At 38.5% G+C, this 27,975-nt stretch overlaps 1 protein-coding gene across 1 annotated transcript in view; it reads left to right on the top strand.

Annotated features, from left to right (window-relative positions):
• Positions 1–27,975, top strand: part of grid1a (glutamate receptor, ionotropic, delta 1a) — a 214,515-nt gene that overhangs the window by 152,059 nt on the left and 34,481 nt on the right. Inside the window, exon 5 of the mRNA XM_070841114.1 lies at positions 17,385–17,438. Within this exon, the coding sequence (XP_070697215.1) occupies positions 17,385–17,438 (54 nt within the window). The remainder of the gene's footprint in view (positions 1–17,384; positions 17,439–27,975) is intronic.

Here is a 27,975-nt window from a genome sequence, read left to right as displayed (position 1 = left end):
TCAAGTTCCAAACTGGATCCTACCCTTCCCATAATTCAATTCAGTGGCAGATGACCATGTGTTTTTAACTCGGCGCCTGCGGTTTGCATTGCAGGCTTTCTGTGATAGATTTGTATTCTCGAGCCCAACCTTGTTTACATCATTAAGGTTACTTTCTCAGACTCGACAAAGCTCCTCCAGAGCCCCAGAAAACATACAGTAGCACAACTGTTTTCTCTGATTAGTAAATTGGCCTGGTGTGGTATATTGGTGGCGTGCTGTTGTAATGAATAACAGGCATCTTTAATTAACTAAATAAAAACAAAATACATCCATCCAGCAACCTGCAGATTGATTTATGTACTTAAATGGCTTGATGTATGCTTGAATCTCAAAGACAAATATGTATGCCCATCCAATATGCACATGTAAAACCATGTTTGAACACCAAGTAGTCCACCAGTGTATGGTGGGTTACTGCTTACTGTGATGGAGTTGTCAGAGCACTGTAACCTGAGTGGTCATTGGTTGGAGGCCAGAGGTGAAGAAGTGTGTGGAGTTGATCTCACTTACTGTCCGTTGGCGTTGCTCCCTGGTGACTTGACGCTCCCACCTCTGGACCCCTGTCCTCTCCCTCTGACCCTCACTGCAGCTCCTCTATCCCATTTTCCTCCCAATAAGAGCGTGACAAATTGAGCCTGCCAGAAAACGATCTATCATTGTCCTACATCTCATCCTCCTCTGCCCTCTGTTCCCTCCTCTACTCTCTCTTTGTCTCCCTTTCCCCTTCTGCCCCCGTTACAGGACATTCCCTATTTTCCTCTTAGTATTTTTCCCATCTTAATGGTTTCATGTTTCTCTCTACATGGGCACTTTATCTTTCTGCCCTTGCCCCCCATAACTCCATGTCTCCTTTCGTCTGCTCTCTTTTTGCACTGTATACTTTTGTCTATGTCACCATTTCTTTCCTGTGTTCATTTCACCTCACCCTCTCTGCAATCTTGTTTTGTTCTATAATATTCTTTCTCTATTTGTTCTGTCATTTCTCTAGTTGCATCACAGACAGATACATTATGGCATAGACTTTTACCCATTAGTTGCTTTATTCCCCTGTACTTATTTAGTAACATCAGTATAATGTCACTATAATGTGTACAGTACAAATATGGACCTAAATATTAGAAGCAGATGTGCTTCATTTGAGTGTCAAATACTGTCCAATCCCATCCCTGACTCACAGCAAAACAATTTAGTTTGTGAGACTAAATTCAGCAACTCCATGTGATTTTTCTCCATAATAAGCCAAGTGTTATTACCATGAAGTATGGAGAGACTGTAGTGTACACAGAGAAAATATTAATTGCTTTGCATGATGAATAAATGCTACAATTTGACAAATAATAGCTGGCTCCCTCTCTGGCCATGATCAATTAAGGCCTCCGAGGAGCTGGTGAGAAACTGCACCGTTCTGTGGCTGAGATGTGGATGAGTTTGAAATATTCTAGCTGATGTTTGCCCATGCATACAATATGTTCCCACAGCACAGCTCTTTGTAACAAAGTAGTTTACTCCAGACAAAATCTAAATAAAACCACCTCTTCAGGTACATATTTCATGGGAGGGTGGAATAATCAAGAAAAATGGTTGTATATCTAAACTCTGGTATTAAAATTGAAATCGGGGCAGTTGGCAAGCTCTTTACTTGATGGATTGCTATCACTTGCGCAAATATGAATCAACTGCTGAAGTTAAAGAGCTTTTCATAAATAATTCGCCTTTTCACAAGTATTGCTGGAGAATTAAAACTGTGGTGTATTTGAGGTGGTGGCTTAACACATCACATTAATCATTGTCAGGGACTTTGTAAAACGTGGGAAAGGGCGTTCAAAGGGAAACCAGCTTCAACATTGTGTCACTGATGATGATGGTGGTGTGATGTTGGTAAAAGTGATAATCATGATGATGATGAGGACAGCGATGAAAACGGCAATACAATATTGGCATCACTGCCCCACAATCAATAGCCGCTGTGACCACTCTAACCTTGTCCTTTATGCTTCTGCTCAGTAAGAAAAGGAAATATTTAATACAGTCAGGGATATGGAGCAAAGCCCCTCTCAGTTTATGTATTTCAGTGGCCAATTTCAGCACCCGAAACACAGTCTTGTTATGACACTTTGAGTGATGTTTGCGATTATGAGTCATGCTTAGCATTATTGAAACAGTAAACCTCTTGGACAATTTTTATATCTTCAGGAGGGAAAACAGTTAATCTCGTAAAAGGCACTCGGTGAAGTCGGTCTCATTTATCTGGTGACCCCTAGAGTTGTACATGAGTGTCCTTTTTAAATAGCAGAGCTGCTCTGTCGGAGCCTTTTGTTCCTCTTTTTGTTCCTGTCAGCCAACCAACAGTAGGATCAGACCTTAAAGGCCAGCTGGTTAGTGATGTTAATGCACTCATATGTCTAAAAGTTATTATGGTTTGTATCATAGAGACATTCAAGCCATTTCTAAGTTTTTGCTAAATATCTATCGTTTATATTCTTGTATTATAGAAATAGTCAAAAACTGTTAGTTTGTCTATATATATATATTAATAGCTTTGTCACTCTGTATATTTGTCTCCCTGCAGTATAATACGAGAGGCAATTATACCAAAACCCCACAATATTGTTGGAAGATTCTGTCTCTGTGAAATTATTTCTGTAGGCTCTGAATTATTGCCCAATTCCCAAGTGGCAGACTCAAAATACAGTAAGAGTTATAAGGGTAATTGCAAAGCCAACCACTTGGAAAGCAAGTACTGTATTGGTACCCAGCACACAGCCTATCACAGTCCAAAAGCTCTGGAGAAAATGTTCAATGAAAGTAGGGCCCCTTTGAAAAGAATAGAACTATAAATTCCAGTTCAGGTGTGCTACTACCCTTTTTGCTTGCTTACTTTTTCCTTTCCTGATTTTGCCCTTACACAAATATGTATGAGTCAGCATTCAACACGTGCACATACATATTCATATGTTCCTTTGATGTCTTATTCACAATTCCATGTTAACTTCCACATTTGAAAGATATAGCCACAAACTGTACCTCATTTATGCATAACTACTGTATGTAAAGATATGCAGGTGACATTATTCAGCGAGGACACTGTTCTCAGTGTCAACAAGAATGTGCAGTTTGTAAAAGTGAAATATTCCAAAAATATATCAGTAGCATAAATTATTTGAAAAAATACTGAAGAATCTGTATTTTTCTCTCTCTGTATCAGTCAGTTTATGTCTTCAGGTAATTACCAGAACAGCACAAAGGCATAAAGATTTCCGCATATACATAATCACCGGTATTAAAGATTCAGTCCCAGTCTTTCAATGAAGCTATTATTTGTGCAGCAGGTCATCAACACATTAGTAATAAATCCTGTTGTTCTGTACAGAAACCCGTTGTTCCGAGAAGAGTTTTTCCCACAAGCCTTTTGGAGATTCATAGGGCTGTGAGTGCTTTTGCAGTTCACTAGTGGATTTACTTTGCATTGGGGTCATTGAATGAAATCTTTAACTGGTTGTGATATAAAAACGCAAACCCACAGAGCACTCTGGAGACAATTACTGTAAATATGAAATTGTAAGTGAGCACAGGGGATACATTTTGAACTCTGATTTCACACTCTGCCAAGAATGGTGCTTGATTCATTGTGCCAATCCTTACCCGTGATCTCGTATTTAATTTAAGTATAGTTTAAAACTGAAATATTTCCAATAATATCATGCCAACAAGCCTTCAGCCAAATTAAAATTTCAACCATGTTAGAAATATATTACAGGAATCTATGAATCCAATGTTTCTTTTGCCTTCGTGCCAGAGACAGCACAGGGACATTATGTTTTCAGCTTGTGGGTTGTTCTATTGTCCATATGTATGTCGTCCCCATGCTCATGAACCTAGGGAATGCCATGAGGGAATTTGGCACTATCATCCAATTGGACTCAAAGATAAGAGTAACGCTAGAATTTATATGCTAATAATGCCAACATTTCACACAAATGTTGTCAAAATGATGTCATTTTTTTTATCCAAAAGGTCAAAGGACAGCTTCCCTATGACATCATAATGTTACAGCGAAGCTGAACACTTTTCTGGCCTTTGTTCAACACCATAACTCAGGAACAAAAGGGGATATTGTGATCATATTTTGGATTTGGTCAAATATTGAATCGGTGACACTAAAATTGGGTGCCCGCCTTGAAACTGTGGAGATTGTACAGATCCTCTGTGTTGCTAGGTTGAAGATGCGTCTGTGTGTGAGGTATTTGAGTCTGGTCAGACTGGATGTAAACTACAATGTGACTGTTTGGCAAAGGCATACAATTGTGAGGCGGTTATTGTAGTTTGCTTTAGTTTCCATCCATCTGCCCTCTGATCTGTCCTATTTTTTCTCCAAAGGGGCATCCCTATAGCAGGCACACAGACTGGTATAACATCACAGGTCTATGTGGTGCAACATTCAGTCATGGGCATTGTGGAATTTTGCACTTAATGATACGAAAAAGTTCAGAGGTGTCGCAGACTTGCCTCAAAATAAGACATTTGCTATTTCATTTTTGTAATAATCAGGACACCCCGAGAGAGCTCAAATTGTAATCATAGTTACAACAGAAAGTTGGTGAAAGTAGTTATTACTAAAAGCTATGCTGACTGGGTGACATTTAAGAAGTACAAAAGAAAAGTAACAGGATTTCCTGCCCTTTCCACTTTCCAGAAGAGTTGAAAACTGAAAAGAAAAGAAAAAAAAGAAAAGATTTGAACAAGTATGAATTCTTCCTTGCATGCCTGCCTTTTTTTGTCTGTCTTTCTTTCTTTCTATTGATTTTCTTCTTTACTCTCTTCCTATTGTTCTCTTGGTGGTACAGTTGTTAAGCTAATTAGTAAACTCGAGTAACTGATCAATTAGTTACATAGCCTCCTGTAGACTGCCTCCCACTCACACTGGCTCATAAAAGCAGCTCGAACTGGACAATGAGGGTATTAATTCTCTCAATAATATCCGTGGTGTAGTTCATCTAGGCTCGTGTCCAGATGAAAAGTCTGTCTGTGTGATCCTTTTGTAAATCTTTAAAGCGTTTTTCCAGGTGACCTGTAATTACCTATATTCACACAGTCTCTTTCATTGAAATTGTGCCGATCGGGTTTGTCCGTTGTCCATTTAATTTACCACCTACGCTTGTTCAAACACCCACCTAATATTAAGGCAATATAGACTGTCCTCTGTTGTAACACAGATCCAAACACTTAAGATACGGTATGAAAAGAGGCTACAATGGCTTCCTTTGTTGAACAAATTATCTGTAATTATTTACGCACAATTAAAGTGGTTTTCAAAGCCTTTGAAGATAACTGTCATAACATTTTTATTAAAACATCTTTATTGGCACTTGAGACTTCTGTAATATGAGCATTGGTATGAAATAAATGCATGTTACCAGAAAACGTAACATAAATGAAAAAATAAATGAATGAAGGATCCATTGAGAGAATGGAGTGGGGCATCATCTGAGTGTTAAACAGAATGCGACACAAACATTGAAAGCTGCAGCAGATACATATTAATCACAATTTATGGTGTGTTCCTCCAGCTAAGAGAGGGGCCAGTGAAGCATGCCACTAAGCCTGATGAGAGACACCTCGGAGGGGAAGGGTTATAGCAGTGCTGTGGGGCTTCAGGGTGTGTGGCAGGGGGGGTAGATGGATGAAGAGGAGGCAGTCTGCTGTCCAGGATGCCCTGTAGAATCTCCTCCAGATCCTCCTTTCAAGCAGGCCTTTTCAGCCCTCTATTCAAAAAGCAGTAATTGCATCATTTTTCAAGCCCCTTGCTTCTGTCTGACTGTGAGGCTGGCCCCATTAATCAAACTAATGGAGAAGTAAGTGATTTCAAAATATAGGCTTTGATCATGCACCTTCTATCCTCTTCCACAACTCCTCCTTCTCCTCAGCTTTGGGAACCCCTCTCCTCCCACCCTTTCCTCACGTCTTTCCCCACAGCCCTCCTCATGCACTTCACTACATACTATACGGAAAGGTCTGTGTGAGTAAAAAAAATAATAAATACATTTTACAGTATAATGTCTTTTTTGGCTTCTGGTAATGTACAGAAAAGCTTTGCTTTTGCTTGTTCTGGCAGTGCTTGGCTAGCATTTCCAGTATAGCAGAGCACCAAACTGCGTATATGAGGTTGTAGAAAATGGCACTCTAAAATCATTGTGGCCTATTAACAGGCAGTATGTCCCAAAGCATCACGCTTCAGACACATTTATTGATCCTGATGAGACAGATTAAATGAAAGTTCTTCTCAGGTGTATTGAAAAGTTCACCAGCTATAAAGAAGCAAAACCATTACTTGAGGCCAGTAGCAAAACATGCTGGCAAATTAGATTCCTTCCAGGCATGCCATAAACCACTGCTCAAAGAAAAACTCTGTATCTTTAATACGACCACAATGATCTTCAGGGAATACAAAAAGCTGTTCTTTATTTACAGCACATTTGACTAATTTCTTGTCTCTACAACTGCAGCTTATTCAGACTTTGCTCTAATTGCCCCAGAGTGTTGTTTACTGGGAATTATTGTCTATATAAAAGCACTCATGGTGCTGAACAACAATCATATATATGCATGTGCTCCTCAGCCTATTGTTGTAAACACAAGGCTGATTAAGTGAACAATGCCAAAAACATTTCATAAAGCAAATAATATATCTATGTGAGTTGTACTTGGCAAATCGCCATCACCACCACCACCACCACCATCATCTCAACCTCTTTTCTTCGCAAGCTCTCTAGCTGACAGGGCTGTTTGGAATTAACATGTCAAAACTTAAACTTTTACACTCCCACTCTCAACAACGCCTCCTCTTTCCCGTGGTGTTCCGAGAAGACATGTCTCACCCTGTGCTAGAATAATTAGGATGAGATTCATGTTCATCTTTGGCCCAGCCAACATCCCACAGTTACCTCCCTTGCTCCCTCTTTTTTTATACCTTGCTTATTTGCCTGCCCACTTATCTGGCTTACTTGTGCCCAGTCAGAAAGAGTGCGGTACGTAGAGTCTGTCTGCTCACCCTGACCTGTACTACTCACCAGCACAAAGAAATTCTTGGTTTCTCGGAAGAGGAGGGAAATATCATCAATACAGACCCATTACAGTGATTTAATAAAACAGCTCTATTTAGCCATGTTTTTTTGGGAGAAAACAAAGCATCAACACCATGTACCTGATGTAACTTTTGTCATTTGTTATGGCCTTGGCACCTGTATCCTCATCTTTTCTTTTTAGTCTCAGTCTGTATTTACAGGCTATTCACTTACATATCCTTGTTCCCTCCCTTGAAGGATTAGAGGCAGTGGGAGCTCATACTTTTCTATTGAAAGACAGACTGTCACAATCCAAAATGTTTCATTGTACCTTTTATTCATCAGGCTATTTTTCTACTTTTACTTAGAGTAGGTTTGAGCATGAATAGTTTCTTTCAGGAGCTCCTTGCGTCTCTATCACACACATCTACAGTACAATTACGAGCTGACCAGTACACTCACACTCTCACACCGCCAGCCACTGAGCACTAGTGGAAGAAGCATACACCTAATATTTTCCACACTTGTGTCTAGTCATCTGCGAATGTGTGACTGGTTGTTCTTATGTGGTGAGAAGTCCCAACTTCTAGGCAATGAAGTAACACAATGAAACTAAGTATTCAAGTACTTTGCTTAAGTACAATTTGTAGGTACTTTTAATTTCATGCTGCTTTACAATTCTACTCCACTACATTTATTTGACAGATGTAGTCACACATCAAACACATGATTGGTTTATAGAATATGAATCGAATAGATGAAACTGCCCAACAATACCATGACAACATTCAGGTGCTGCTAGGATGGCTATGAATTTGAAATTAAATTCCAACAACAAATGCTTCATAAATGCAGCACTTTGAATGAAACCACTCACATAACGGGTACTTTGGATACTTGAAGTACAACTTGCTGCTAATACTTGTGTCTTTTTGCGTAAGTGATATTTTGAAGGCAGGACGTTGAACTTGTAACAGAGTTTTTTTTTTATCGTGGTACTGGTACTGGTACTATGTGGTACAACAGATCTGAGTACTTCTTCCAGCACCGAGTGTGAGAAACAAGTCCACTTATAGCCTTGCATGTCACTGCAGTGAGCATAGCGATCTTTAGTGAGAGGGCTCTGTAACAAAAATGGAGCAATAAGGTCTCATCTTTCCACTATATCAGCTTGTGTACAGAACAAAAGAGATGAGAATGCTCCTTGCTTCTGTTTATACACTAAATACACAACTGCTCAAAAAGTTTGATTAAAAGAGGTCGATGATATCTGTTTTTGCCGGTTTTGTAGGGAGCTACCTATCCTGTCTTGAATGCAGCATGGGCTAAAGGGACCATTCAATTATTCATATGTTTCCAAATAAAAATCACTTAAGATGTGTTTTTCAGGAGTGAAACTCAATGTGGAGTTCTGTGATTCATTATTTGAAACTAATGGCCTTGGAATGGTACTCAGCGCTTTTACAGAAAACAGTTACTGCATTTCACTCACCTGAAATCACTGAACTAATGTTAGGTAATGGTGACATGCATTATTCAGTTGCATTTGGATAGCATTCTTTTGCTTATCTCTATCTTTAATTTTCATAGGATATACTTTTATAGAATTTTGCTTGTCAACTTTATTTTGAGTGTTGCGACTTACAGGTCTTGTTATTCAGTTCACTCCCTAGACCAATGGTGCGTCTCTCTTCAGCCTTGATCATATTCGAGTAATAACACCAAAGACCTGCTTCAGTTCTGTGGAAATGTTTTGAAAAATTAAACCAAAATAAGATCTCGTGGTAGGGAAAGGATGTCAGGACACGTTTGTGTGTTTCCAGGGATACAATCCTCATGCAACTTACAGTTATTGTGTTTGTTTCCTGGAACTTTAATATTCTGTATAATTTTATCCTCTCCTTTTATACTGTATTAAACCATCATTCTTAATATACAATTATATACATTTGTGTTTGTGTTCATATAAAATGAGCTGAAAAGACAGACTGTAAAGTGTGTTGCTTTTTACAGTAGTACTGTATATACCTTTTGTCCTTGTGTTGTAACTGTAATCACTGATGAACAAAATAACTTTTGGTGAGGTAATCAGTTTCTTCTCTGTTAATTATCATGGTTTATTACATCCATCAGCTGTGCAATAAAAATTCAATTGCAAATATCATCAAATATCCACAACATAAATTTCCCCGAAGTGCAGGGGTTTAGTGTGTGTTCAGTACTTCCCCAAGGGCACCCTGCAGAAATGCAAAGTAATTTTGTCTTCTGCAAAGATGTATTGTTCAAGAAGTGTGCTTTGGTGTCTTGTTAAAATGCTAACTAAGTTTGGATTTTCCTACAAACTCTCATTTCTCAAAGCAAATCTTGCTCACAGCGCCACATACTTGAATTGCTTTTTTTATGCCCCCATGCTGGCAACAGTCAGGAGAAGAAAAATCATGTTTTCAGGTTGTCCATCCTTCCATTCCATTCTCGTGAATGCAAGAGCTCAGGAACACCTTGAAGGAATTTCTTTACATCTAGCACAAACATGTGCTTTGCACTCAAGGCTGAACTCATTAGAATTTGATGGTCAGAGGTCACTGTGATCTCACAAAACACACTTTGGCCATAACACAAAAATTCATTGAATACTTAGAACAAAATGTCATAAAAATGTCTGAGAGGATGAAATGATGACATTGTATATCCAAAAAGTCAAAGGTCAACTTCATTGTTACTTTTTTGGCCATTATTTGACAACATAACTCAGGAACAGAAGGGTAGACTGTGTCCATTTTTCATATTTGGTCAGATACTGAGTTGGTGACGCTAATCGTGGGTGCTCACCTTGAAAATGTGGGGCTTGTATAGATCTTTTGTGCTAAGTTGAAGACGTGTGAAGTGTACATGTTTCAGTGATCCACCCTCTTCACTTCCACTCCCTTGATGACAACCAGGACAGGGGCCTCCTGCTCCTCTTGTAGTCCCAGGGTGGTCCTCATGTTCCAGAAGATTTCAATGTCCGGGACAAAAGAGAGAAATTTCAGCCAAACATAATCTGCTTTTTGAGCCTGCAAATAATTGATAAGCATGCTTGATAAAGAATGATATACATCTTTAACATTTTTTATTGAAATGTAGGCTGCTTTATTCCAAATAGTCCTGTCATGGACCCAATGTGCTACAGTGGCTACATCTGCAATGCAAATACGGTGAAGGGTTGTATTTGGCCAAAATAAGATGGTGAACGATCATCCTGAGGTTGTATTTTTGGACCCAATACAGTGTGAAACTTTTCCACTGAGTGTATTTAATATGGGTATGAGACATTCAAATATGTTGGATTTAAACAGATTTTTGGAGTTAAAAAAGGTAATTACCCGATGACAGAAACCATCGGTAATCCACCACAAGCTCATTGCTTTTGCTGACCTTGAGCTTCAGCTGATTGTCATTGCACCATTTGACAAAGCTCTCTATCAGTCCTCTTTATTCCCACAGCATGTTTGTGCTGTTTGAAGTCCATTTCACCAAAAACTACATTTAATACCCTTTATTAAATTAAGTCTTCACTACATATAGTCAGAGAAAGTTCAATATTTGGAAATGCATCTGCTGACAGGGCTTCATATTCCTGTGAACAGTGTAACAATGAACAAAAAGTCTAACCATAGAGTTTACACTTACTCTAGACAAAATCATTCATTGTCTATGACATGCGAAAAGCACGGTTATTTTTAAAGTACGATGAAATGTTTTTGTATTAAACTGACTGACTTCTGTTTTGATGGTTGTTTTCGAAAAGGAGGAATTATTATGGCCGCATTATGCAAAGAGAAAAAAACAATTTGAATAATGGGTAATGAAAAGTAGGCAGAGAAGGTAAAGCTTTGAATAATATAAATATTTTGTATAATTGGTTGGGGAGAAAGAACCCTCACAATAACAACACAGGGATGTGACTGAATCCAGTTCAAGTTGACTTATTTACGGACCCTCTCATTCTGTCTCATTGCACTTGTTAGTGTGGTGGGTTAAATCCATGCTGAAGCCACATCATTGTGCCATTTGAAAAATAGCAGCAATTCCAAAACCCTCGCCCTCAAGGTTCGTATGGCCCGACTGAATGCCTGCACTCAGGAGGCTCTTCAGTCTGTTATGGTATTCATAAACTTTCACACCTAGTTTTAATCCCATTAGTGACTCTCAGAAATTTTCCTCACAACATCACAGCTCACAATATGTGCAGCAATCCTCTGAGGGAATATGTCACAGGGACAGTTAAAGAGCAGGCACCATACTTTTACTGAAAATGTCAACAAAACAGATGTTGTGTTTGAATGGTTCATCTGGTACTGAGACGGATATGTTTATATATTATATTGTTATTGATGCCCCTCTCCCAGCTTCAACTAATCTTTGTGAATGCCCACCTTCCTTCATTCTTGTGACAGCTATTTTGTCTAATGTGAGTAACTGTATCCTACAAGTATATTGTCAGGTATTGAGTTTTTAAATAAAATGTAACAATTTTCATTTTCAAAATTTTTTTTCAGGCCTCCCTCTTTCCCAGCACAAATGTTATGTTTACACGTAGCAGAAAAAAATGTAATGCAACTTTTTAAATAAATTGTAGTGATCTTAAATGTTTCAAGTTATTGCAAAAAATAGTAGTTTAAAAGTACGTTTTGTGCATTCGTACACAAAAACAATGTTGCAGCCATGAGTACAGTTTAAAAGTTCCTTTATTTTATAATCCTGAGAAGGAGGCTAATGTGCAGACTGGTGACTCTTTTAGTGGGGATATTAGCTTTTCCACTCATTGCTGAATCGTATGCCTGTGGGAGGCTAACTACATGCAGAGAGAATGTAGTGGCCGTAGTACCATGGCAGATGGGAGTCGTGATATGTTTTTAATGTGACACAAGTGTTCCACCCTCTTGGGAGGACCACCTGGTCTTGAATAATGACAGTGGAAGGTCAGAAAAGATTTGCTCAGCTATTGGATTATCACTGAGGTCTGTAGATCAGACTCTAAAGTAACCCATACATGAGAGGTTCAAATGGACTTATTCACATGTGTGCTTGTGTAAATGGTATGCCCCTGCATCCTGACAGCATTTTATTGACAAGAAAATGTAACAATAAGAGCATGAATGTGCCTATTATGCTACATAAAATGCATCGAGGGATAAATGTTAGGGCTGAGAATTTTCACCTTTCAGATGATTCGGTTTTGATACACAATCTACAGTCAGATACCTTTGTTGCTAAACCTAAATCAATACAGATGAATTTGTAAAAAAAAAAAATACCTTGGGAATCAAAACCAATTTGATTCAGCAGCAAAGGTTTTGATTTGTTTTACTTTTTTCATCTCAGTTAAGTAATTTCAACAATGCTGTTTGTCTCTGTGAATAAAACAGTTCATGGCTTCAGGAACCGAGAGGATTTGGGATCAGTTGGAATTAACTTTACTGCTAACGCTTTCCCCCCAGGGACTGCTAACTGTTAACTACTGACCAGCGAAGTTTGGAGTGCCACCAGCATATTTTATGATAAAGAATGCATGTTTTCTGCCATGCATGATTAAAAATTCATTGTACAGAATTCAGGCAGCACTGTTAACGTGGATTCATATATGTTCATATATTGTAGATGGGTAGATATACATGTAGATTTTGATTGATTGGTGGGTAGCCTGATACATGCAGAGATTCAGACAGCTATACTGAGTGATTAATGTTAAAAGAATGAAATTAATAATGCATTTTTAATGAGTTAATCCTGCACATCCTTGTTGATTTTAAGGTTATCTTAAGTGTAGAAATCAATAGATCCTTTTTGAACATTGAAATCACAATTATCACTCGGTAAATGCAATGAGTAAACAAACGTGTTTATTTCTCCCAGCTGGGAGGAAAGGAGCTTTCTTTCCACATGGTAATTCTGTATAAACCTGTTTTCAAGGCACATTGAATTTAGGCGATTATCTAAACTGTAAGCTGTGCGGTGGGGATTTGCTTCACCTACAAACTTTGTATACTGTAATATGAGCAAATGAGTAAGTTGTGATCATTACACAAACAGTGTTTATATATGGGTGTGAGTCTATAAGCAAGATATTCTATTTATATAATATATTTATATATATATATTTATATAAATTTGCATGGACACAAACCTTCAGCTCAAGTAAAAATGCCACAATTAGAAAATACACAGAGGTTATTGTGATACACATAAACAATAATTTAGATTAGAAATTCTTTGATACAGAGAGATGTTTTTGTCAATTATCCTATCCTCATTGGTATAAATGGAGCGAACAAAGTAATTGAAAGACCTGTAATGCAACACAATTCAGCAGCATCACAAACTACATCCTCCAAACTGGCCATACAATTCAACCTACGACTCTGAAAACAGTTTAAAAAAACCTGAAACTAATTGTAACCTTCGCCAAAGTTATAATTAATTGCATGACTGTTGTGTTAAACGGAATTAGTTTTTGCTCAGTGTACCTAATAAACTGGCCTCTGAGTTCGCAATCCAAATTGTCTTTCCTTTCAAATAATTCAAACATGATTTGGTACTGTAAAAAATAACTGTACTTAATGAGTTTACACTGAGTGCTCTCATCTTTTCGCATTCAGGAGATTCACCCTCATTTGTCTGAGACTTGGCCAAATCCCCCCCCCCCACACACACCTATTTTCACATCCGTCTAACTGCAATTCCTCTCAATCCCTTTTCAGCTGTCACAGTTTTAAATTGGAGTTGGCATTTTCTGGCTGCCTTTGTGGCATTGCTACTGTATAAGAACATGCCTGGAGTACTTTGCCTCTGATTGGAGATCTTACCGTCGCCAGGCTTCGGTTGTATCAACAGTTTAGAATATTCTTCAGATGTCACTCCAGGCTCTTGTCTATGCATCCTTCTCTAAAACCACATTGCTCTCCAGAGTTTCACTGTTACATCATCTGCTGAAGTGAATGGAAAGAAAGCAAGCACACAAAGCCGAAATTACTCTGCCTGGATGTCGATAACATTTTTAGGTCTCAAATGGATTTGTGGGCTTTGGTGTGATCAATTTTAAGCAAAGGAGAAAACCATTGCTCAGTTCAGCTGAAATAGGACCATGTTTGATTAGAAAGGGGCTGATTAGGCAAAATCATGTAGAATTGTAAAGAGACACAAGAGGCTTTTGTATTTAAGAGCTGCAAGTTTTAAATCCTAATGAGCGACTCCCTTAAGTACTATAGGCACAGAATGCCTTGTGAAGTTTCACACATCTCAGCTTCCAAGCTTTCTTTTCAAGTCAAATCTCACTTCACATTTTGAATGAAGAACTGAACTATGGACTAGAGGTGAATCAAAACAAGCTATGGATGTTAAGTCTCAATTTAATTCTGTTATATACAGTATATCTAAATTCTTTTGACGTTTAACGGAGTCCAGTAGCTGTTCTCACCTTTTACTTCCTTGATGTTGGAGAAAATGGCAATGGCATCACCCACAAAATGTAGCACAGTTTCAGTCTGTTATAGCAGCTGTCAAACATTTAACTATGTCAGTTAAATCATGTGTTTGTCTCATCCATACAGTAGTGAGGTTAAACGGCAGCTCACAAACATCGCTTAGCTTAACAAGGCTTTATTTCTAGACTGTCTAGTGTTGTCAGTTTTCAGTTGTGCTTCAGTTGAACTGGGGCTGAACCTCTCAAGTGGTGGGTTCTGTTGTGCCCAGGGCCTCAACAAAACATTGCATCCCAGCTGGTACACATTAACTAACCCACACTGCAGTACTTGACTTTGTTTTTACAATTATGGTATCTGACAGATTTTGTCTGGAACAATGAATGCAGCTCAAGGAGCTGTCGTCTCACTTGAATGTCAAGGTTATTCTTCAAGGCAGACAATAGTTCTCATTGTCAGATTTTATTTAAGACTGAAGAGACATTATCATAATATGAATTAATGGATTGCTCACACATGAAGGGATTTCGCTGATATTTTCCCATCATATAGATTACAGGATCCCCTAGTGATCTTCTGCTTTTAACTTAAAGCTTTACGGTTATTGTTGTGCCAGTGAGGTTTTTACAGTACCTTCACAAACCCTTTTTACTTATAAAACACATGTGTCATGTTATTTCTCTTGTCAAAGCAAACAGTCTTATTTTGTTATTCAACTATTAACTGTGTGTTGTACGGTGTCCTTGAGTGCCTTGAAAGGCGCCTATAAATAAAATGTATTATTATTATTATTATTCAGGGTTGGTTCAATTGTTAATGTAATTATCCACGTGAAAAGATCTGCCTTGCACCATCTTCAAAAAGAGAATTTTTTTACATGGTGCATTGAGATATGGAAAACTCAAACATTTTATTAATGTTCACATTTCATATTTATCAAGAAAACATTAGCAAAATAACACTGTTCAGAGTTTATATCCAAAAAACATCACTTTTGTCTATCTGCTTCTGCTCTCTCTTTTTGCTCACCTTTTGCCTTAAGTCGTCCCTACGGCTCTACAAAGAGCTCTGCAGCCTTCATTTTTCTCCAGCTTTTGTTTTGTTCCACACTTTACAAATAGTTATGCACAGACAGACACACTAATTTGGCATGCACAGACCATCCAGTGTTATGTTGTGCCTAAAGGTTGTGTGACACAGTAGTGAAATATTTCCCCACCTTTTTATCTAATTTGAAATGTAACTTGCAGCAGAATAAATACATATATGACATGAATAATGATATTCTCTACAGTACCAACATTGTGAATATATATACATGTAAATAATGGTCTAAAAAATGTGTTTTTCCTGTGCTTTGCATATACTGATCTCATTTGTACACTGGTATGCACCTTCTTCATTGGAATGTAACTGAACTCAGTCAGATATTTTCAACATCTGTCTGATGTTTCATAGAATCCATTGATAATGTTGGCCTATCCATTCGCAATTTTGAAGGCATATGGCCCCATTCTTTAATTTTATGTACGAGATGTGGCATTTCAACCGTGGAGGTAAATATTGCTCTGGCACTGGCATGGTTGTCTTGCAGTTTGATGAGCTCAATCTGGAAATGAGAGGAGCATTAAAATCAAATTATGACTCTTCCAAGGTTAGGAGATCGATTGGCAGCTTTTGCTGCTGTGCTCTGCCCCAGCTATTATTGATGAGCATGGTGTTGTTGAGTAAAAATGCAGCAGGGTTCCATCGGTTATATGTTGAGGCATCGGTCTTCATTGCTTTGTGTGAAACGGATTCATTTAGACACTAATGATAGCAATTTGCAGCAGAGAGCATGCATTGAGATGTTAAGCATGACAGATGTCAAACGTGTGCAATCTCGTGACAGGTGGAGGAACTCTATAATGAGATGGATGGTTTATAGTAATTCCAGTGGGGGTTATTTTCACCTATACGAAGGATTTTAGGTCACTCAATTCATTTGCATGCACTAGAGTTATCACATTACTGCTGTTGCCTGATTTCTTGAACCCCATGCATATGAAAAACCTAGTTTCTATTACTGGAATAGAGAAACCTGTTTTTGCATGTAAAAGTACATTTTTCTGTCAATCGGCACATATGAGAGAGTATGAAATGAGAGAGTATTACATAATGTGCATCCCTATACTAAAATAATCCTTTCCATGTCTGATTAAAACCAAACCTCTCACAAAATAGCCATATTATTGTATGTCTAAATAAGGTTTCCACCACTGAACATTTGTAAACAGTAGAAGCTGAGGAGGGATTTCAGCTTCTCCCACTTCAAATGTGTATGAAGCAAGGAAAAAGTCTAAAAATGTCAAATCTCCTGCAACACTTGTAGTATGAGGAGCAACTGTATTGTCAGACCAACGCGTTCCCTCATCATCATCAGATGACCCTGATGAAGACCACCAGCTGAAATGCGTTTGTCTGACAATAAAGTTGTTGCTGGAGGTCTGACCTCTTAAAATTCAAACAGTCTCACTTGAAGAAAGCTACATGAAAGAGCACTGTGCACTGGCAGTGCAGAGTCTTAGTTCCAAAACAAATTCCAAAAAGTTGTGAACCTGATTTAGTTAGATAAGGTAACAAATTGTAATAGCTGTGATCGTAGAAACTGTTGGCCAGGTGCAAAAAGGTCTGTTTGAGCCTTAACAGCTAATACTCACCACCGGACCATCAGCCTCTCTGACTTGACTGACTTTGATTATTGTAAGATCTTGATGCACTGTACACAAGACTCTTAAAATGTTTTTCTGCCCTCTCTCTTTCTTTTTATTTATCACTGCAGGCTGTGGAAACCAACCTGGCATCCAAGGACAGTCACTGGGTCTATGCCAATGAGGTGAGGCCAAACACAACCACACTGACACGCAGCTGAGTGAATTTAGACCTTAGTGTCTGTTTGCCACTGTCAACACAGAGTTTCATATGCTGCCAAGGCACACACAAACACATGAAAACCTATTACACTGTCACACTGTGCACTTTCACTTCCACTTAGATTAGCAGCACATCTTTTGTTTTATTTTATCTTGGCTGCCTGAGGGACTAGCCCTTGATTTGATTTTTGTATAATTACCCTCCCTTTAACTGTATCTTTTCCCCGCTGTCCCAGTGCAAGTGTTTCTGACATTGACCTAAATGGTCTTCTAAAGTGGCTGCAACAGCACAAAATGCAGGTGCACTTTGTGAATACAGAACAGCGGACTCTGTCTTTAGCTTTAGTGCCTCAGAGCTGCATTACCATTGATTCAAAGTGATTTGGAGATAAGGGGCGAGTCATAGGATTGACCTGATACTAAAAGCAGTGGATGAAAGACATAAGATTAAAGATTGCTCCCTGCTGATTTACCTTGAAAATTAGCATTGCTGTGCCTAATAGGAAATTTCTGTCCATCTCACATACATCAATGTCCATATTTTATTGAAATGTTGCCTCCTCACTTCATCTGAACCTTTGCTCAACATTCAAAACATGACACACATTGATCCATAATCCATAGAGCATGATTAATGTGTGTGTTTATTCCAGATAGCCATGTTGTTAAAGCAACATAGAAACATGTAGAAACATAGAAATATTCAGATACTGTGGGGAACACAGGATTTGTGACTATGTGACAGATTAAACCTTGATAAAGAAATTGAAAATATAAATGCACCACACTACACATTATATTTTCACCAACGATAAAATAAAATAGTTGTCATTTAAGCATTAGTTAGAAATTCACAGTGAAGCATTTCAGTGCATTTCAGTAACTTAAATATTGATTTACAAAAGTTAATGAGGTCCAATGTGCTGAAAGCCTTCTGGTGTCTGATCACCTAAATGACCTAATTTTAGACTATAGTGAGATTTTATAAAATGACTGTATGTTTCAGCATACACATAACTGAAGTATTGATTTAACACAGTTTATAAGTTCTATGCAACTTTTTCTCTATCTGGCAGCTTAAGTCATATTTTGTTTATGTCTCCCAAAAGGCTTTCATAGTCTCAGATGAGATTATAAGATTCCGTACTGTAATTCCTAATTTGAAGCAGTATTCACAGAGAGTCATGGATGCTTTGCAGTCAATTACCACAGACTTCCACCAAGACATTAGCGTTAATTGCATCAGACTCAGGGAAAGTGTGAACTAATGGCATGTTAATTTCTATGGCACTCCTTATATGGTTGACGTGATGTGGTTAACTGTAGAGTTATCGCTTCCTGGTCCACATTTAAAAGGGAAGAATGTGGCTGGTTGTATCTACAAACTATGAAATATATCCCTATTCTCTTTTCTTACTGTCTCTCTTTCTCTTAAACCCTCTCTGTTTCTAATTTTCAGTTTCCTCTCCCTTCTTTTGCTATCCTCTTCCCTTCCCTCTCTTCTCCTGCCTTTCATTTCATCACCCAAGATAAACTGCCCATGAATCTGTCTATCACCTTGAAATGAGAATAACACAGACTTGTTGAAAAGGCTGTTGGGGTTTAACAAGTGGTAAAGTCAATTTGGCTATCAGAAATAATTAATAATTATCAAAGATAATTAATAATTATTAAAATGAATGGAACTTTGAATCAAGTCCACCTCCATTGGTGCACCACCTCGGAAAACGAGGAAACGATAGCCGTTTTAATTGATTTAGTCTCATAAAAATACTAAACTATCAATTTGGAATTATGTTTTATAATTAATTTAATAATTACTACCAAAATTACCACATTGATAGCTAGCTGAAGGATTTTGGAGTTCTTGACAGTGTAGAGGTTGGCAGTATTCACCCTTGTACAACATTAAAGAATAGGGAGAGAGAGAGAGAGTGTGTGTATGTGTGTGTGTGTGTGTGTGTGTGTGAGATCAGGCTGAGGAATGTGAGATAGGACCACAAAGGTGGGGGGAAGAGCCCAAATGGTGATGGCCAGACCCCCTGGGGTGTGGGGCAGAGGAAACAAAGAAAGCTAAGTGCTGTAGCTGTTAGCTTAGCTTTGTTCCTCAGACTAGGCCTGTCGTAAACTTAGTATGTGTGTGAGATAAAGGTGCAAGGTTAAGAAAGGATGGTTAGTTGCAAGTAGACCCTGTGTCTGTGTGAACAAACTAACATCAACTAAACTTAATGGCTGCACAGTGAACTACAACACATCACAATAACCAAACTCAATGAACATTTAAGCAAATCAAATACATTAACAAGGATAAACCATGTATGCAGTAATGTTATTCTAATTATGCCCAGTTAGAGTTTGTAACCAGTCCTTAAAGGGGAAGAAGAAGAGTCCTTGAGGTGAGTTGCTTGTTGCTGGCCAATGGTGGCTGTGGAGGTGGGTCCAGGGATGATTTCACACCTATCTGTGAAACTTGGGGACACTGGGGAATGGAGTCCGTAGTTCCACAGACAAAGAAACATGTGGTCTTCACCATGTGCTCTTCACCGTGTAGTGAAGCCCAACAAGGCTAACAAGAAAATTCAATTTCAACGTATTTTTGTCTCTACTCTAGATGTTGTTCTCCAGAGCTCTTTTCATGTAAAGAAAAAAAAACTTGTGCCTAAGTGGTCAACCTTTAACGTGAATCCTATTTATCTCATAGCTTTTTAAATTCTTATTCTTTTACAAACAAGGGTCTAAACTGCATACAAGCTTGTATCTAAGTGTAAATGATTTATCCACACTTCTTGTTTATCTCTAAAGGGGGAAGGTGATTTAAAGGAATGTGCAAAGCTAATTTGTTTCCATTACCCTATTATTTGATTTCTAAGGAGCACCAAACATGGCTGATGGCACAAAGGGTGTGCATGAGATTTATTTAATTAATTTGAACAAGTGAGAGGACAGGCAAATAGTGATTATCAGAAGATTCTCTTGTATTATGTGTCTATCTTATTGTATTTTATTTCCTATTATTTTACAAACTGCAACAATTATGAATCACCAGTACTCTGCGTTACACAGTGGCACCAAAATATGTTGGAGTTTGCATCATTTCTGGGGCAATTTGGCTGTCAGAAATAATTAATCAAAGATAATTAATAACTATGTTGATTGATTGGACTTGGGGGAAAGTCCACCTTGATTGAGGCACCACCTCGATAAATGAGGAAAAATATGGCCAATTTAACTGATTCAGTCTCATAAAAAAAAACTAAACTTTCAATTTGATTGATAATTAACTTAATAACTACGACCAAGGTTACCGTATTGACAGCTAGCTAAAGGAGTTTAGAGTTCTTGACAGAGTAGAGGTTGGCATTATTCGCTCTTGTGCAACATTAAAGAAGACAGCTTGTGCATTAAAACATTTAGTAAAACATAACAAAGTCAAATATACAAACAGTCTAACTAAATGTGCATAGCTAACAAACAATAGTGTGTGTGTGTGTGTGTGTGTGTGAAACTCCAGGCAGGGCTTCGTGTCGCTGCCATGAAAAAGGTGGTCTGCTCGGTACAGGCCGCACTGAGGGTGGGGTTGGAGGAGAAAGCTGCAGGCCTGTAAATGGACCATCAGGGGCCCAGGCGAGACGAGGTGAAAGGTTTGAGTTGGGCTTCAGCAGAGCCCAAGGTGAGACAGAGCTGGACCCTCAGGGCTCCAGGCGAGAGAAAGAGCCGTGGGAGAGCTCTGGTATTGTTGACCTGAGGTTGTAGTGTCATGTGTCACATATTGACCAATGGTGGCTGTAAAGCTGGGTTCAGGGGTGTGTTGAGCATATTTGTGTGAAACTAAAGGACTCTAGGAAACTGAGTTCAGTGAGGGAGTCCTTTGTTCAAAAGACATGTAGTCCTCACTATTTCTGGTGGACCCAACACCAGCGATACGGCGGTCTAAAGGGGGGGGGGGGTCTACAGCCCTTCTCTCAAAATATCTGTGCTGCAGCAGCTGCCAGTGTACTCCCACCTTACTGCACAGTTACAATATCCTTAATCGTGTTTCCTGGACTTATAGAAGGCCTGGCAGCAGAGGAGATGCATTCTGGCAATGGGTACAGAATCCTGCAGGGGAAGAATAACTTTCCATGGTACCTCTTGCTCCTGCCGTCTCTGCGGATGGTTGCTCCTGGTCAGCTGCACACTTGTGACTGAGTTGTGACATTCATTTTAACCAGGTGATCTTGAGGCTCACTGTCACCTGCCCAATCCATCGACTTCCAAGGCTCCCACCAGCCTTCACACCCCAAACAGCCAAACTGAGGGCTCTCATTTCATTCAGGTCTCACGACAAGCGGTTATGCTAATCTACCACCAGCGGCAGCTTGCGGCACGATGAATGTAGCTGTCAAGCTATAAATGTGATAAGAGTACAGAGTGAGATGGATGGAGACAGAAAATGATGATGACGAGAGAGTATGATCACAAGTCAAAGAACAATGAGGTGTGACGGACTAACAGATAAACAAAAAGGAATAAAATAAATGCTATGCCCTGATAAGTCAGTCTTTTTATTTGGGGGTTTCATAAGCATTACACTTGAATTACATTATAAACTGAAAATATTACAGTAACTTTAAGATTTAAAAATAGAGGCTGTTGATCAGACTGCATCATGAGACCTTCCCTGACTTGTCTTTCAAACTTATGCGGTGAAGTCATGTCATTTGAGTAATTTTCTCTGATTTGAAAAAGCTTCCTCCAAAGCCTTAAAACTATCATGTATACAAATGGTGGAGTCTACCTTTAATGAGAGTGTAAAACAATTAATTTTTCGCTCTACAAACTTTACTTCATTTGCAAACATTTTTAATTTGGAACTGACACTAATGCATTTTAAAACCAAAGGAGTAGATTTGAGTGGCAAAGGCTTTATGTGAGCCCTCAGGGTGTGAAACTTATTCAAGACACAAATTACCAGCATAATCTGTAGAAAAAAGAGAAAAGCTTTGAAGGTGGAGTGTAAGAAGTGCGGCAGGACTTGATGTGAACAGGAGGCCATAGGGATGACAGGCAGGCATGCATCTGCCTAAACCACCCACTACCAGTGTGCTGTGGCTGCTAGCGCACAAAAGGTTGTGTGCATGTGACACTGTCTAGTAGAATCAGATGGATTGTACATTCTTGGAGAAATTGGTGTTGTTTTTTTTCCCTTCAAAGGCAAGACGGTGACACTTCAGATTTGATAGATTAGGTGGCTGTGCCTGCTCTGACAGACAGAGTCGAGGAGGACAGTCATGATATGACTGATGTCTTGGGTAACTGCCCATCAAGCAACTGAGATGGAAACCCTTTCCTACTGACACAATCTCTACTACAGCAGACTGTGGGACAGTTATTGAGGAGGCCACTTATGAGATTAAGAAATATTACATTTTCAAGTAGAAAAGTTGCGCTCAGTAAACGCAGATCTCCGCCAGACTTTGACACCACAGCTGTTAAAACTAGCTCACCTACGGTCAAGATGACAGCAAAGAAAACAGAAACAGGGATTTATTCATGTCTTATTTTGTGTCACTTTAGTGCATCATATCAATTATGGAATTAATCTGCAGATGCTCCTGTTCAAAACGAGACCTAACTTCTCTATGGATGTCAGTTTTTGGAGCCATGACAAAGACTGAAATGTGGCCTGCAAGAGACTGGATAAGGCTTGTTTTTAGTCTAGCCACTTGTGGAAATGCCATTTGCTATGTGATTCCAAACGGAAGCAGTTGCTGATCATTTGCAGCCCCTACTGGCCTGTTAAGAGGAGTGAGGAGTCGATGACAGTCAATAAAATAGGTTTTCAAAAATTCAGATTCACCACAATGCACGTTGCTCAGCAGACGGGCATTAACGTGTGCAAAAAATATTCATTCATTATCCAGTAGTCTGAGAAATTAGCTGCAAACAGAAAGATGCACACACATAACTAAATGCATGATCCCCTCCAGGCTTATGCCTAGCCAAGATAATTAGCTTATTGCATATTCAAAGTAATGGATAGAAGATAAATAAATAAAAATCTGAACAATAGACTTGCTGTTAGAATCGTTTGTACAATTAACCACAATGAGCATTCATGCAGAAGCCTAAATCAAAACACAGTGTCCAAACCCACAAATAGTGACCACAGGAGACATCCATCTTCTTGGTCATAAATCTAAGACCCCAGGCAGACTGCTCCCTTCACTAAATGGTGCAGCAGTTACAGTCATTTGGGTTATTAAGTGGGCATTTCAAATTGCATACAACATGTTTCATTACATAAGACCCACTGTACCTCCAGGCTGAAACTTCAGTTCCATCATAGCAATAAAATCAACACCATCTCAAATATAGATGCTACACTGCACTGTACTCATAAACATGAGTTGTGTAATGGGATGGCTTACACAGCTGTACTGTAAAAATTTTAATTTTGTTAATTAACTATTGTTTTACACTCAATCTCACATTTCTGCCTGCTCAGACTTCATGTTATTGTAAACGCTGCTTCCATTGTTTCATTTCAAGTCGTTCCCTTAAAGGCAATCACGAACTATAGGCAGCTTTTTTGTCTTCTATTTTAATTAGTGGAGTTATGATGTGTATGAAAATGTACAATGATGTGATTAACTGAAAACTGTTTTAATTAGCTGATAAATAAGAATAAATTGGCAATAATGATTGAAACACATTTCATCATATCCATGAAGATTCTCATTCATCCAGGTCATCGTAATTTCTGAGGTCTAAGAAAAGTCAACTGGACTGCTTGAAGGAAACAAGAAGACGACAGCCACTCCCATCTTGGTTCCAGCAGGAGCATAAATATCTCATCTCTCTAATTGCCAGTCAGAACTGAAGAAGCCTTTCGGATGAGAGGCGAAACGTCTTCTTGTTTCCTTCAAGCAGTTTCCTTTCTTAGACCTCAGAAACATTTCATCATACTACATGCTAGCATAACCTCGTATCATTGCGGACAGACCGAACTCATCACTTTTTACTGACAGTGCTTGATTAAGCCCAATAAAACCCTGCCTTAATAAGTATAATAATTAAGTACAATAATTAGCATAACTTACCATTTATATGATTGTATTATATGATCCCTGAGTCACTGCTAATGCAGGTCTGTGCAGTATCTCAGTAACTTGAAGCACAAACAGCTCTGTTACCCATGTTATTTTCCCTCCATTTTCATTACGTATGTCATTTTAAAACGATAATTTAACACTTTAACTGTTGTGTCATTATGGTACTTTTTAGTATGGAAATACAATAGCATTTCATAATGCTACTGAAAAGACTTTATACATGCTACAAAGAGGTCAGTTTAATTACCACAGGTACATAGGCCTCGGGTTAGACTGAGGATTGGGTAGGCCAATGTTTTTTACACATTTTAACAGCTACAGAGGACAACATTATGTTCATAACAGCAATTTTATGCGCTGACCGCAAACAGTTACACACAGCTAATAATGCAACATAGTAAAAGTAGGCCAACTACTAAATGTATGTGCATAGTCATATCAGAAAATGGGCTGGCAAAGGTTGTGAGTTATATCCCACACTATAGCATATCATATCAGCTTATAAAGATCGCCAGGGTGACGTTCGCTCAGCTCAGCTGCCTGCACCAGTCAAATATCTTGCTGTGTTTTCACACCAATCTGAGGCTGAATCCCACGTTTATTCAAATGGGATAGGTTTGGAAGAGTGGAGTTGGATCTGTTCACCTCACAAGAAAGTGCACATTGCTACTCTGAATCCCCCACATGTTTGTACCCCAGTTCCCCTAATTCCTCACTTTTTAGCACAGAGGAGGAGGGTTTAGCAGTTATTCTGGTGGATCCAGAATGCACAAGAGCGTCATGATTTCTGACAATGATACAGGTGCTATTGGGGAAACCATGGTAACTGCCATGGCACAGAGATGCTCTTTCCCATCTGGACAGCTCAATCCTACATTTTCTATTCCTATATTCTATTCCTATTATCAGCATAAAGTGATGTCATATCATATCTATATCTATGTCCATTAAGGGGAGGCTTAATCCTTTCTAACCTACAGTACCCAGCACCCCTGTCTACGTACATGTAATAGGAGTTATTTAGGTACGTTGGTTTATTGTGGTTGGAAACTGTAATTGAATGGAATGCTTAGAAACCTTTCAAATATATACAATGAAAGTCATTTTTGTAGCCCCCATTCATGTGCTTAATACTCAATAAGTGTTAATTGGTTAATGGTTGAACTTCATATTTTTGACACAATACTGCAGCAGTGTGTTTTCTGATTTTTCATATGAATGATGTGTTGTATTTGTCCTCACACTCTGAAAAACAAGTAAATATCATAGCTCACAGCACAACCTGTTTTCAGCACTAACTGAATATAAATGGCATTTCACATAATTAAAGAGAATTATCATTTGTATTGTTCAATTTGTAAGAGGAAAGTTTCAATTTAGTCTTATTAATGGGCTTGTGCCTTGTGTTACTTTATGTTATGTTTTAATTTTTCATTGCAAAAAGCCAATAGGGTACCAATTATTAGATTTTAAAGATAACTAGATAATCTGGTAGTCTTGAGGTTATTTTCTGCATTACTAATTACCTTTTTTTTTCTCAACAGTACACTAAAAGCATGTAAATATAGACATGTATGTGTTTTATTGGCAGGAACAACCTCAATTAATGTCTTACTACTGTGCCTCGTTCCTCCACACTGACTCCCATTATAGTACTTCTAGAGTCAAGTGCCTGCAGGTTCAAAAAGCACCTTAAATTCTAATTAAATTGCTGTCATGATTACCGGTAAATTTTTTATTTATTTCTAGTGAAAGATTAATAACATTGACTGAGCGGTACAAAGGGGATAATTTAGCCTATCTGTCAGCTGAAATTGATTTGATTAATGTATTTTGGTCGTCGGCTGTCATTGAAACATGGCCGTGCAATATTCACTTTTTAGCGAAAGAGTAGTTTATAATGTTATAAGCTTGTGTCCAGACAAGGAGAAATGTTCTCTGGTGCTTCTAGTGCTCTTAAAATCCATGGGATGACCATTGCAGTCAAAGGTCTTGTATTCTTTATGTACTAATGGGTACCTTTTGTGTACATATTGTACAAGTGAAATACATGATATTGGTGAATCAAATCAGGACTTAATAGTCTGTACTTTGTCCTCAAACAGACAATATAAAGCATGAGTTTCATCAGCCATGTCCCATTGGTCAGTGTCACTGCCAGGTCAGCGTATGACACAAATGTCATCCGTGATGGTGACAGAACACTTCAGCCAGGTGGCACTGGAAGTTATTAGCTTGGACGTGAGGGTTCGGCTTTGTGAACCGTGCGGCATAATTTATCTGATTAATGTGTCACGGCAACTCATGAATATTCATGCTTCCACCTGACTGACTGTGAAGAGTCAGAAAAAGAGTCATAGAATAAAACTAGTTGAGGTAGAATCACCTGAGGACTTTTTTACTCATGCTGTGCAAAGATAAAAGATCCAGAAATACTGGCTCTGGAAGACACCATAAAGTTTTGCACTGAAAATAAAAAATAAATATGGCATTAGGTGTGTACACAAAGAAAACACAGAAAAGGTAAAGGGAAAATAATGTGAAAAAAGCAAGACTGAATATCAACTATACACACAAGAAAAACACAAAGAGATTGAAAACCACAGTAGGGTGAGAGGATCAAGGCACTATACAGACACAAGCCAGGAGAAATTAACACTGAGGGAGGACAGAGACCAACAGTAACAATGGAGAGGTCGATGCAATAGGGAAAGATCAAAAGATCTGATTAGGAAAACAGATATGTAGCACAGATTCAGGCATGTGTTGTGAATGTTGTGATTACAAAACTCAGGGCTGCTTAAGTTTTGACCCGACAGTAACCTCACAGCTTCATTGTCAGATAGTATATAAACCCAATGTTTCCCAAGAGACTCACTGTCTGCCTCAACATTGACCATCGTCCAGCTCTGGAGAAGAGCAGGCAGCTCAATGTGTCATGAATATTTATCCAACCGTCCACACATGCATCCCCTCACAGAAGGGGGCCAAGGGTCACCTGCGCTATTATTGTGAAGGATATACTTGAAATGCTCATTGATTTGTCAATCTAATATGAATAACAAAATAAGCAAATTATTTTAATAATGAATTCTATCTTAAAATTTGACATTTGATTAAAATGTTTTTATCTCTGTCTTTACAGAATTATCTGAATTTTAGTTTATCATTATTAATGTACTCTGAATCAAGCAGAGCACAAGTTGGTATTTCAAAACCTAGCCTCTAATTATCCCCTCTTATTATCTTGTCATCCCCATTTTACTTGTTGGAACTACCCTCACTTTGTCTCATGTCCAATTGCTCTGTAGCCCTCTAGTGTGTCGTCTGATACTTTACCTGTTTAAGAAGCAGGCATAGTCAATGCAAAAAGCTCAGAGGTTTTGTTCCTTATCCAAACTCTAAC

The sequence above is a fragment of the Pempheris klunzingeri genome, chromosome 12 (genome assembly GCF_042242105.1).
Source record: "Pempheris klunzingeri isolate RE-2024b chromosome 12, fPemKlu1.hap1, whole genome shotgun sequence".
Lineage (NCBI taxonomy): Eukaryota > Metazoa > Chordata > Actinopteri > Acropomatiformes > Pempheridae > Pempheris > Pempheris klunzingeri.
This window is presented reverse-complemented; position numbering and strand designations above follow the sequence as displayed.